A 13,585-nucleotide genomic window follows, 5' to 3' on the forward strand; every position below is an offset into this window, starting at 1 on the left:
GCCTCAATTTGGGAGGTACAATTAAAAAATTATAATACTGTAATTATAAAATATATATTTATGACCGAAAACTACAGGCAAATAAATGCTTGTGGCCCAGCGGTTAAGCCTTATTTTTGGAATTATAATGTCACCAGTTCGAATCCATACACTGACATATCTTTAATTATCAGTTTTTTTTCATTTATTCTTTTCACATTTTAATTATCACCGGTGCCACATATGCCATATTTTTAATTATCTAATGCCATATATATGACAATTAATTTCTCTTAAATTTTAATTATAAACTTTTTTTATACAATTAATTTAAATTGCAATTTTTAATCAAATTCATTTTAGTATAAATTTTAAGAATTACTTATATGTTATAATTAAATTTATTTTACTGTAAATTTTATAAATTATTTATATGTTATAATTAAATATTTAAAAGTTTATGATACAATTAACTTATTTATTATCAATTTTTTATAATGAAATCAAATTCATTATCATTTGTGTTTTGATTTATTATTTTTTTAATCATAGAAATATGTTATTATAATTTCTTACCAGTTAGATAAACCTGTGAATTAGAGTCAAGACGTTGTTTAAGCTTACTCATATGATTTGGTTTAAGCTTACTGTAAATTTTATAAATTATTTATATGTTATAATTAAATATTTAAAAGTTTATGATACAATTAACTTATTTATTATCAATTTTTTATGATGAAATCAAATTCATTATCATTTGTGTTTTGATTTATTATTTTTTTAATCATAGAAATATGTTATTATAATTTCTTACCAGTTAGATAAACCTGTGAATTAGAGTCAAGACGTTGTTTAAGCTTACTCATATGATTTGGTTTTTTGCAACTGAAGTAAGAAAAAACACCATTTTCATTTCTTTGAGACGGTGTTCGTTGTCTACCAATTTTGATCTTATCTTCGGAATTTTTTTGTGAGTAAAAAATTAATTTTTGTTAGGAGTCTATTTTTTTATTTGCCCTGGGCCTCTAAAAAGTCGGGACCGGCCCTATATATATATATATATATATATATATATATATATATATATATATATATATATATATATATATATATATATATATATATATATATATATATATATATATATATATATATATATATATATATATATATATATATATATATATATATATATATATATATATATATATATATATATATATTACATAAAATAAGTTTTTATATAATAATTTAAATAAATTATTCTTTAAAAAATTAAATTCAAAAATGTAATTTAATGTTTTTAATAAATATAATAATTTATATTTAATAATAAATATAAAAAAGGGAGGAATGGTTCAAAACTAATTAAAAATAAAAATAAAAAGATCAAAATACAAATATTAAAAGGAGGGATTAACTCTCGAAAAAATTAAAATGGAGCAATCAAAAACGAGATTATAATTAATATTAAAATTAATAAAAAATAGTTATATAGGGACGACCCCAATAGTCCAAGTCCTTAGTGTAAGAGACTGGCTGCGTCAAGCATTGAAAAGTTCATACACGACACTCTACACGAAGCAACGTCCTTTGTTTCTTTTCTGTTAAAAACACACACTTGCACTTAACCTACAACAAATAAATCTTCTATATATAAACTCTATACTATACATATAGCTTAATTACATTGCAATTGCAACAACAACTATGGCTTATAAAACTTCATATATTTTCCTAGCCTTGTTATTTCGTTTTCAATGTTCATGTTCTTTATCATCATTGAATAAGGGATCTTATCTCTCAGTTGAGAAACATACAGAAGATGTACTTGTTTCTTCAAATGGTTTATTCTCTGCTGGATTCTATCAAGTTGGAGAGAACGCATTTTCCTTTGCCATATGGTTCACAGAGCTGCACAATCACAATCCTAACAATATTGTTTGGATGGCAAACCGTGAACAGCCTGTCAATGGTAATTTTAATATTCATGCAAAAAATTTAGTATTATGTACTTTTGCCTAATATAATCTGCTTAGAGTAATAGAAATGAAAAACTTATAAGAATAATATACTCTATCTGTTTCTAATTATAAAATTTATTTAAAGATTTAGTTTGTTTTTAATATATCCTTTATTAATTCTAACATGATTAATAATTAAATTAAATGTGTAAAGTAATAGTGATATAATAAGATATACACATTAATTACAGACACTACTTTTCTTAGCTAGTATATAAAATATAAAATGTGTCATCATAGTCTTATATAAATAGGAACATGTATAATAACATAAACAATATGGTCTTAATAGCAAATGGAATTCTTGAATTTTTATGAAATAATTTTAGAATTCTTTTCTTTAAACTAATCAACAACGGATCGAGATTTTAATTTTGGCTTATAGTAATTGTGGTCCTTTATTATTTCCTTGAAATCTATCTTGTTATTTTTTTTTATGGTGTAGTTTTTAGAGGACCACTTCTTTTTTGGAGTTTATTTTGGTGTGGCTTAAAATCTATCTTTTTTTTTTTATGGTGAAGTTTTTAGAGGACCACTTTTTTTTTTGGAGTTTGTTTTTTGTGTAGCTTTTTGTGTGGCTTAAAATCTATATTAGTATTATTACTAATATTTTGTCTTTAAAAAATATATAGTCTCAAATACGGCAACTGAGTATCTTTCTTTTTGTTGTTTATTCAGACAGTTCCACTCCTTTTCTTCAATGAGATTGTATTGACCATATCTCTTAAGTTTGACTCCTTTAGCATGTATTTGATGATCACCTTGAATGGTGTTGTAGTAAATATATATGTTTTTTTTCTCTTTTTTTCTTTATCAAATGAGACTTAAAATTTTTCTTCTTCTTACTTTGAGGTTGTGTTTACAAAAATAAAAAGGAAAAAAGGGAAAAATAATAGACCACATTGTTCTCATCTATTTTTCAACAGGTAAACATTCAAAGCTTTTCCTCTTAAGCACAGGAAATATCCTATTGCTTGATGCAGGTCAACTCAACACTTGGTCTTCAAACACGGCTTCAAATACTCCATTAGAGTTGTATCTCAAAGAGGATGGTAATCTTGTGTTACGCGAGCTTCAAGGAACTACCATTTTGTGGCAAAGCTATGATTTCCCAACAAATACTCTCCTTCCAAATCAACCTCTCACTAGATACACTAAACTTGTTTCCTCAAGAAGCTATAGTAATCATTCTTCTGGCTTCTATAAGTTATTCTTTGACGATAATAATATTATTCGTCTCGACTATGATGGTCCTGATGTTTCAAGCACATATTGGCCACCAGCTTGGATGTCAAATTGGGAAGCTGGAAGATCTAATTACAATAGTAGTAGAACTGCTTTGATAGATTCTCTTGGAAAGTTTATTTCATCAGATAATTACTTTTTTTCCACATATGATTATGGTACGGTTCTGCAAAGAAGAATAGTGATGGATTCTGATGGTAATATTCGAGTTTACAGTCGAAAAAACTTGTCAGAAAATTGGTATGTTTCATGGCAAGTAATATCTAATACTTGCATCATTCATGGAGTTTGTGGTGCAAATAGCACTTGTAGCTATGATCCTAAAAAGGGTAAGAAATGCTCTTGTTTGCCAGGATTTAAAGTGAAGAGCTACAATGATTGGTCCTATGGTTGTGAACCTATGTTTGATTTTACATGCAAAAGAAATGAGTCTACCTTTTTAAAATTACAAGGTTTTGAGCTATATGGCTATGATGGTAATTTTGTTAAAAATATTACCTACAAAGATTGTGAGAATTTGTGTTTACAACAATGTAACTGTACAGGATTCCAATACACATATGAAGATGGCGGTAACATCTTCAAATGCTACACAAAGCTACAACTGCTGAATGGGAGACATTCACCAAGTTTTCCAGGAACAACTTACTTGAGACTTCCAAAAGGTAAGAACTTCTCAAAACAAGAGTTTGTGAGTGTAAAAGATCATGTTTGTTTGGTGCAGCTTTTCAAAAACTATGTCAAAAAACCAACAAACAATTTGGTGAGGTTTTTTCTGTGGACATCAATTGCAGCTGGTGGTTTAGAATTTGTTCTCTTTGTTGTGGTTTGGGTTTGTTTAAATAAAACCAAGAAAAAGTCTAGTGCAAATCAAAATGGCTTTGATCATGCATTTTTGGGATTTAGAAGATATAGTTACTCTGAGTTGAAGGTAGCTACAAAGAATTTTAGCAATGAGATTGGAAGAGGTGGAGGAGGGGTTGTCTATAGAGGTACATTGCCAGATCAAAGAGATGTTGCAATAAAGAGATTGAATGAAGCTAAACAAGGAGAAGGAGAGTTTCAAGCTGAGGTAAGCATCATCGGAAGGCTTAATCATATGAACTTGATTGAAATGTGGGGATATTGTGTTGAAGGTAAGCATAGAATTTTGATATATGAGCACATGGAAAATGGTTCTTTAGGTGAAAATCTTTCATCTAAGACAAACATACTTGATTGGAGTAAAAGGTATGATATTGCTTTAGGAATATCTAAAGTTCTAGCTTATCTACATGAAGAATGTTTAGAGTGGATTTTACATTGTGATATAAAGCCACAAAATATACTTCTTGATTCTAACTTTCAGCCCAAGTTAGCAGATTTTGGATTGTCTAAGCTAAAAAATAGAAACAATCTCGATAACAATTCAACATTCTCAATGATTAGAGGAACAAGAGGCTACATGGCTCCTGAATGGATTTTCAATTTACCAATAACATCTAAAGTAGATGTTTATAGTTATGGGGTTGTTGTGTTGGAGATGATAACTGGAAAGAATCCAACAATGATGAATATAGAAGGAGACGGTGGAGAAATGGCATATAATGGAAGTTTGATAAGTTGGGTAAGAGAGAAAAAGAGGAGTGCATGTTGGGTGAAAGAAATTTTGGATCCTGCAATAGGGACAAGTTGTGATTTAAGTAAGATGGAAACTTTGGCTAGAGTTGCCTTGGACTGTGTAGAGGAAGATAAGGATATTAGGCCTAATATGAGCCAGGTGGTTGAGATGCTTCAAAATAATGAAAGAGTTGTTGAGTGATATGTGAAATTGAGAATATGCAGTTTTAGAATGATGAAGTTTTAGGTTATTTTATAATATATACTAGAATATATCTTTATTTGTTTCACAAGTCTAATTTTAAAAGGTTTCAATTTGATATTTATAATTTATAAATGTATCAATTTTTAAGTTTAAAAGTGTAGCACCCCATTTCTTTCGTGATTGTGTATGGTATGTATGTGTGATTATGTTAAAGGGAAATTCCTAAAAAAAATCAAAAACGGAAATTCCTTAATCATGGTCAATTAAACATCACAAGATTTAAGTTATATTAGTAAATCAAAATGATACGAAGTATGAAGAAAGATATCTATTAAGAAATTTTGCAGAAGGACAAAATGGAACTTTACCTTTTATGATAAGAAATAGCACAAATATGAGAGAGCTAGAATGAAGAGCAACCATGAAATCAATATAAAAATAGAATATGTTGGTAGTGGATACGAAGATGGTGATAAGATATGTTGGCTAATTTTTGTACGTGTAAGTATGCATGGTTAAATTAGTAGGAAGTGATAAGAAAAAGTACCGAACTCATAGAGATTGTATTAAGCATAATAATTTTCATATAAAAAGTTGTAAATTAAACATGAGCAAAGGTAATTAAATAATGGCTAAATACCTTTTTTGGTCCCTTAAGTTTACCTCGGGGTCCATTTTGAACCCATGCCACCTAAATTGCAAGCAATACCAACTTTTCACTTAACCAAATTTTGTGGTGAAGTGGTGTAGTGAAAAGTTGGTATTGCTTGCAAGCTATGTGGCATGGGTTTGAATCTTGGGAAAAAATTTGGAATGTTTTTTCAGAATTTTAATGAATTTCAAGAAGAATGTGTGCCAACTCACGTGCCACGCCTACGACTCAGCGCCACGTCAGATGTCAGCATGAAACACATGACGCCGTTAGAAAAAATTGGACGAAAAAGAGTAATGTGAACCTTTCTGAACAACTACGGGACCATTTTGGAACTTAAGGGACAAAAAAAGGTATTTAGCCTAAAATAGTTTTATGTGTCACGTGGTTAAGTGAAAAAACAAATAAGATCATTGAGAGTTGGCGCAGAGTGAAAGAATGTGTTGGACAATGTTTCATTTAATGAATTCATCAAATGTATGAGTCTGATATGATTTGTTTTGACGAATGAGTACTACTACAAAAAGTATATACAACAATGCTCCTTTGAAGTACCATGGTGATATCTCTAAATTAATGCGCCTATTATTTTTTTATTTTTTAATTAAACATTGTTAACTTATTACCACGGTTATTTAAAACAAATATGGTGATATCTTATACATTTCATGAGTTCGATTCTCAATGCCTCCTAATTTGTGATTTCTTCAGTATTTTAGTTGTGCCTTTTATTTTTATTTAAAAATGAAAGTGATATAACTATAATTATTTAACCTAAACGTTGTGATATATTTTTCGAGTTTTCATCACGTTTGTTTAGAACAACCATTTTTCAATATTTTTTAATTTTTAAATGCTTAATACCAGACGCTTTTTTATAAAATTTCATTAATTTATCCATATATCACTACGGTTGTTTTAAGCAACCGTAGTGGAATGACTTATTTAGAAATCGAGCTAGCTAGCTTATATCTTCAGTTGCATATTTTATCATACTTATTTATTTTACTTTAAATTACATATCATTTCAAACTTGTAATTATAATTTTAAATAAAAAAAATTAAATTGTAACATTTTAAAAATAAATATAGTTCTTTTAAAGTTATATCCTGAATAAAAATCCAGGCGTTATAAACAACAACTTGTTAAAATTGTAAACAAATATAAGAAATTGAACCTTGGACTAGCAACTTACCCTCTTTAACTTAATTAACACATCAATAGAATTAATAATTCAAACAAATATTTTTAAATGATTTATAATTTGAGATGAGTCAGAAGAAAATAAAATAAAACCAAATAAGAATATAAAAATATTTTTTCAAAGAAATTTATAATTAGAAAACAATAAAGTAAAACAAGTTGAATCATTTATACAAGTGCATGAAAGACCATTTAATTCATTCAACCCTGTCATGATCAAGTCTGTCGAAGAAATTAAATAGGTTAATCAATTCTTGTATTATTTAATTGGTAGTTATCCTTATCTTGATAATATTGACAATAAATATTCAACAGATTCTCTTTATTGTAGTAAATCTCTCTGAGTATACAAAAGATTTTAAAAAAAATTTAAATACTCAACGATAGGTAGTTGGATACCGATATGTGTAAATTAATTAAAAAGTTTATTTTATTTTAAAATAAAATTATTTAAAAAGTGGCATAGAAAAAAATAACTTAGTTTGATTGAATAAGAATACTGATATTCAACTAAATTTAAGATAAATTCAAGATAAGGTACATGAGTAGTGTTCACTTAAAAAATTCTGTTAAAATTTATAAAAATTGTTTTTCTATTATGTGAAAGAGTAATCAACTTTTTAATATATTTTCTCTTGTTGCATGAAATTTAATTAGTTCTAATTAAATTATTTAGGTCTTCCCTAACAATAACGTTGAATATATTAATAGTATTAGTTTTTGAACTCAAACTTTTATTAGAGGTTCAAATTATTAGGGTCAAAAGATGAGTTGGTTGGTTGACATTTTCAAAGATATTGATGTATTGATCAGTGTATTATTGTTGAACTCAATATAAATATAAACTGGTAGTTGAAAAAAATCAATTATATAGAAAAAATTAGATTATTTCATAATAATTTTTATTAATTTATGATGTAATTGAAGAAGAAAATTTGACAATTTTTTTTCCTATTTTTAATCTGAATAGCTTAATTTAATGTATTCTTGCTACTTGCTAGTAGTACATAACTAAAAAAATAAATGCAACTTCAAGAGCTTCATGAAAAATATGGATTTCTCATTCACACTATTTCTTCTAGTATTGATCTTTTCATTCCAATCTTCATCTTCTTCTTCATCATCATCCTTGAGAAAAGGTTCATCCATCTCAGTAGAAAATCCAGAAGACAAAATCATCTCACCAAATGGCATGTTCACTGCTGGCTTTACTTCCATTGGTGAAAATGCCTACTCCTTTGCCATATGGTTCACAGAACCAAATTCCCTCAAACTCAACAACACAATCATTTGGACGGCGAATCGAGACCAACCGGTTAACGGAAAACGATCCAAACTCACCCTTTTAAACACAGGAAACATTGTTCTTCTTGATGTTTCTCTAAACAATGTTTGGTCTTCAAACACTGCATCATTGAAACCATTAGAGTTGCATCTCAAAAACGATGGAAATCTTGTGTTGCGTGAGCTGCAAGGAACCGAAATTCTCTGGCAGAGTTTTGATTCTCCAACAGATACTCTCCTTCCTGGTCAACCTCTCACAAGATATACAAAGCTTGTTGCTGCAATAAGTGAGACTAATCATTCATCTGGCTTCTACATGTCGTTTTTCGACGATGAAAATATTTTCGGCCTTCATTACAACGGCCGCGATGTTTCTAGCTCGTATTGGCCAAGACCTTGGCTTCTGAGTTGGGATGTTGGCAGATCAAATTTCAACAGTAGCAGAACTGCAGTGTTGGACTCTCTTGGTAACTTCCATTCTTCTGATAATTTCACTTTTTCGACTTCTGATTATGGATCTGTGCTGCAAAGAATAATGAAACTTGACTCTGATGGTATGGTGAGAGTTTATAGCAGAAATAATGTGTCAAAGAATTGGTATGTTTCGTGGCAAGCCTTTTCTGGTACTTGTTTGGTTCATGGAATTTGTGGAGCTAATAGTACATGTAGTTATAGTCCTGAGTATGGAAGAAAGTGCTCTTGTATTCCAGGGTATAAGATGAGGAATCATAATGATTGGTCTTATGGTTGTGAACCTATGTTTGATTTCACTTGCAATAAAAGTGAGTCAACCTTTTTAGAGATGAAGAATGTTGAGTTTTATGGTTATGATTTTCATTATATTGAAATTTGTAACTATAGTACTTGTGAGGATTTATGCATACAAGATTGTAATTGTGTTGCATTTCAACATTCTTTTTGGGAGAAAAAGGGGTTTTATAGGTGTTTTACAAAAACACAATTGCAAAATGGAAGGTTTGTACCTTCTTTTGAAGGATCAACCTACTTGAGATTACCTAAAGGTAATAGCTTCTCTAAAGGAGAATCTTCGACTCCGAGTAATCATCTTTGTTTAGAAAAACTTGAAAGAGTTTATGTCAAAGAAAGCGAAAACCATTACGTAAAGTTTTTTCTCTGGTTCGTCACTGTGATCGGAGCTTTTGAAGCGGTCTGCATTTTTTCCGTTTGGTGTTCTCTATTCAGGTCGCGCCAAAAGACTAATGCAGACCAACACCGTTACCACCTTGCCGAAATAGGGTTTAGAAAATTCAGTTACTTGGAGCTCAAGAAAGCAACAAAAGGGTTCAGTCAAGAGATCGGAAGAGGCGGGGGAGGCGTTGTATACAAAGGCGTATTATCTGATCAAAGACACGCCGCGATAAAGAGACTTTACAATGCTCAACAAGGAGAAAGTGAGTTTCTCGCCGAAGTAGGCATCATTGGAAGACTTAATCACATGAACTTGATTGAAATGTGGGGATATTGCGCCGAGGGAAAATATAGACTATTGGTTTATGAGTACATGGAAAACGGTTCTTTAGCCGAAAATCTATCATCTAATAAACTTGATTGGAGTAAAAGATACAAAATTGCTTTAGCAATAGCAAGAGTTTTAGCATATCTACATGAAGAATGTTTGGAGTGGATTTTACATTGTGATATAAAGCCACAAAACATACTTCTTGATTCTAACTTCCAACCCAAGTTAGCGGATTTCGGATTGTCTAAGCTACAAAATAGAAACAATCTCAACAACTTAAGCGTCTCTACGATTCGAGGAACAAGAGGTTACATGGCACCTGAATGGATTTTCAACTTGCCAATAACATCTAAAGTTGATGTTTATAGCTATGGAATTGTTGTGTTGGAGATGATAACAGGTAAGAGTCCGACAACAGGTTTCAAAGTATTGAATGGTGAAAAGGAAAGTGTTGGGAGGTTGGTTACTTGGGTGAGAGATAAAAAAGGGAGTAGTGTTGGTTGGTTGGAGGAAATTGTTGATGATGAAATTGGATTAGGTTATGATAAAAGTAAGATGGAGATGTTGGCTAAAGTTGCTTTGGATTGTGTTGTGGATGAAAGAGATTCAAGGCCTACTATGAGTAGAGTTGTTGAGATGCTTCAATACCATGGAACTGATGGTCAGTGATGTGTGATAGTACATTTCATATAGTCATTACCATTTTCAAAATATTATAGTTAGAGATATGTGAAGAATGTATTTACTTTCCAAATAAAATATATATGTGAATTAAAAGTGAATTATTTTGAGATTGTGTCTATTAAAAAATGTGAAGTTTAGTTATTGAAACCTACCACCAATACCATAAATCTTGGAGATGATTATTTGTCTCCTACGATCTAGATAAACAGTCATGTATAGCTTGACAAAGAACGGTATAACATGTATGGCCATTATTTTTTCAATATACCAATCAATCTATTCTATCATCTATCTACCACTTGCATCAAATTTTGACTTCTCATATAAAGGGGTAACATCATTGTATTATTTATTTGACTTTTTTTTTAAAATTTTCTATTATATCCAACTGACAAAACTCCATGTTAGATAGTTGTTTGTAGTTAATGTATATGGTGGTAGATATTGTAAAATTGAGACAATTTATGAATATTTAAAATATTAAAAAACTAACTAGTATTTTTATAAAATTTTTTTTGGAAGAAATAAATTTGATAAATCCAAAAAAACAAGTGAGTACACGGCGATCGCTAGGATCCAGCCAATCCAAAAATCAATAAAACAAACACAGAAACCTACAACAACATTAATCTAACAATACGAGGCTTTAGAATTGAACTATGACATCCTCTAAACACAATTTTATCAATAATGGAGGAACTATCACACTGCTTTCCAAAACAATGACTATTGCGAAAGATCCAAGCCCCGTAGATAGTTTATGTAGCTCTTCATCCCATCTCTTAGGATAACGATACACTTGAATCCACTTAAGGACAGTACACCAAATCTTCCTTACCTCATCACATTCAAAGAAGAGGTGTTGAATGGTTTCTTCTTTGCTGCAAAAAATACAGTTACTTTCCTTCAGCATTCCCATTTTCACCAATCTGCTTTTTGTTGTCAGTCGATTGTGACACGCAAGCCAGAAAATCAATTTCTCCCTAGGCCTAATATATTTATACATCAATAGCTTGTACCAGCTAACAATAGCACCGATCTTCATGTTATCATAAACAAGCTTCATACAAAATTTACCTTGTTCAAGCATTGAATTCCAATCAGCTGCAATGTAGGAAATATATTCTCTCTGTGCCAGAATATTTCTCATAATCCAGGTGCTATTCCCTTTGATATTAACCTCCATTATGCCATTGTTTTTGAGATAGTAGGCATGTATCCACTTCACCCAAAGGCTATCACTCTTGTTACAAATGTTCCATAACAATTTCAGCATTGCACACTGATTCCACGTGGACAAATTAATAATACCTAAGCCACCTTGCTTAATAGGTTTACAAACTTTAGACCAAGCAATAAGACTTTTCCTACTGATAGTGTCAGATCCACACCACAAAAAAGATCGACATATAGAGTCAATTTTTCTAATAACTGATTTTGGTAAAGGAAAGCACATAAGCCCATAATTGGCCATGGCAAAGGTGATACTTTTAATGAGCTGCAGTCTGCCCGCATAGCTAAGAAATATAGCTGTCCAATGACGAATTCGACAAATAATTTTATCGACCAGCCCCATGTAGTGACAATTGGCTAGCTTTTTACAGGTAAGAGGAACTTCTAAGTATCTAAAAGGAAGGCATCCTTCTTTGAAACCAGACATATTAAGAATGATGTTTTTGGTACAACTATCCACATTACCAAAATAGATGTTACTTTTACTAGAGTTAATTTTCATACCTGTGGATTCAGCAAAGGCTTTGAAAGCTTTGAGCATAAGTTCAACAGAAAGGGCATCACCTCTAGCATAAAGGAGAATATCATCAACAAACATCAAGTTGGTCAAGTCCAGCCTCTCACATTTCGAGTGATGTTTAAAGTCTGGATTGCATTGCATTTTGTGGAGAAAACGCTGGAGGCATTCCATAATGAAGGTGAAAAGATAAAGGGACAAAGGGTCACCTTGTCGAATACCTCGTCTAGCCATCAACAAGGAGGAGAGATAACCATTAACTTGAAACCTGTAGGACACAATAGAGACACCTATCAAAATCCACTTAATGAATTGGCCAGGAATTCCAAGCTCCCGCATCATACAATGTAAAGCTCTCCAACTTATCATGTCATAAGCTTTCTGCATATCAATTTGCAACCTGCACCTGGGGGGACCACTACATCTACTTTAGCCTTTGATGAGCTCATAGGCAAGAAGAATATGATTGTGAATTTGCTGCCCAGGAATGAAAGCAGCCTGATTTGGGCTAATTATGCTACCAATGACACATCCAAGTCTCTTAGTCATAATTCTAGAAATAATCTTGTAGAATGTAGAGCACACAGAAATAGGTCTGAACTCTTTCACACTCTTGGCAGCATTGCTTTTAGGAATAAGAGACACAATGGTGCAGTTGAAAGCTTTAAGCAATTTCCCTTTTTCAAAAAACTCATGAATAGCAGCTATTACATCAGATTTTACAATGTCCCAGCTATGCTTAAAGAACTTTGAGTTGAACCCATCCAAGCCTGGTGCTGAAGTATCATCAATGCCCTTGAGACTAGAGAATATCTCTTCATCACTAATAGGTTTCACAAGGCTTTCCCTCCGAGTATTATTAAGCTGAGGGCCCTTTATCATTGCTTCAAGATCAATGCAAAAAATTCATCATCATTCTTTCCCATAAGCTCACTATAGAATTCTAAGACCTCCTTCTCAATCTCAACTTGACTTGTAATAATAGATTCATCCTCCTTTTAAAGTCTATTCATAGCCCTTTGATCCTGTTTTGCCTAAACAGAAGCATGAAAGAGAGAGGAATTTTCATCACCACTCTTAATCCAGCTAATTTTAGATCTTTGCTTCAGGATGTCTAACTCAATATTGTTCCATTTTATAAGGTTTTTAGTACACTTCTTCACTTCATTAATCATATAACTGTTCATCCTATCACTAGCCAAGATATTTTGAGCTTGAATAAGCTGATTTCTAGCATGAATGGGATTCTGTTTGGCAAGAGTTAGGGGTCTGTGCAGCTTATACAAGATTAGCTGGAGCCTTTTCAACTTTGTCCAAAGAATAAACATGGGTCTGCCACTGGTACTAGCATTCCAATTGTTTTTAATCAAATAATTGTAACCTGTCACTTCAGTGGTGCTATTGATGAATCTGAATCTCATGTGCTTCTTATTAGGTCTCAAGTGATTAGCAACAAACAAGAGAGAATAATCAAATACA

General features: G+C 31.2%; 2 protein-coding genes across 2 annotated transcripts; both read left to right on the top strand.

The window, feature by feature from the left end:
• Positions 1–1,530: 1,530 nt before the first annotated feature.
• LOC131638447 (putative receptor protein kinase ZmPK1) lies at positions 1,531–5,451 on the top strand. The gene is made up of 2 exons (XM_058909009.1): positions 1,531–1,954; positions 2,930–5,451. Exons 1-2 carry the CDS (start codon positions 1,690–1,692, stop codon positions 5,047–5,049), a joined length of 2,385 nt encoding a protein of 794 aa, XP_058764992.1. The 5' UTR covers positions 1,531–1,689; the 3' UTR covers positions 5,050–5,451.
• Positions 5,452–7,915: 2,464 nt separating this feature from the next.
• Positions 7,916–10,811, top strand: LOC131638446 (putative receptor protein kinase ZmPK1). Its single transcript, XM_058909008.1, has one exon. The coding sequence runs from the start codon at positions 7,951–7,953 to the stop codon at positions 10,339–10,341; it is 2,391 nt and encodes a 796-aa protein (XP_058764991.1). The 5' UTR covers positions 7,916–7,950; the 3' UTR covers positions 10,342–10,811.
• Positions 10,812–13,585: the final 2,774 nt, after the last annotated feature.

This window comes from Vicia villosa, unplaced genomic scaffold (assembly GCF_029867415.1).
Source record: "Vicia villosa cultivar HV-30 ecotype Madison, WI unplaced genomic scaffold, Vvil1.0 ctg.002314F_1_1, whole genome shotgun sequence".
Lineage (NCBI taxonomy): Eukaryota > Viridiplantae > Streptophyta > Magnoliopsida > Fabales > Fabaceae > Vicia > Vicia villosa.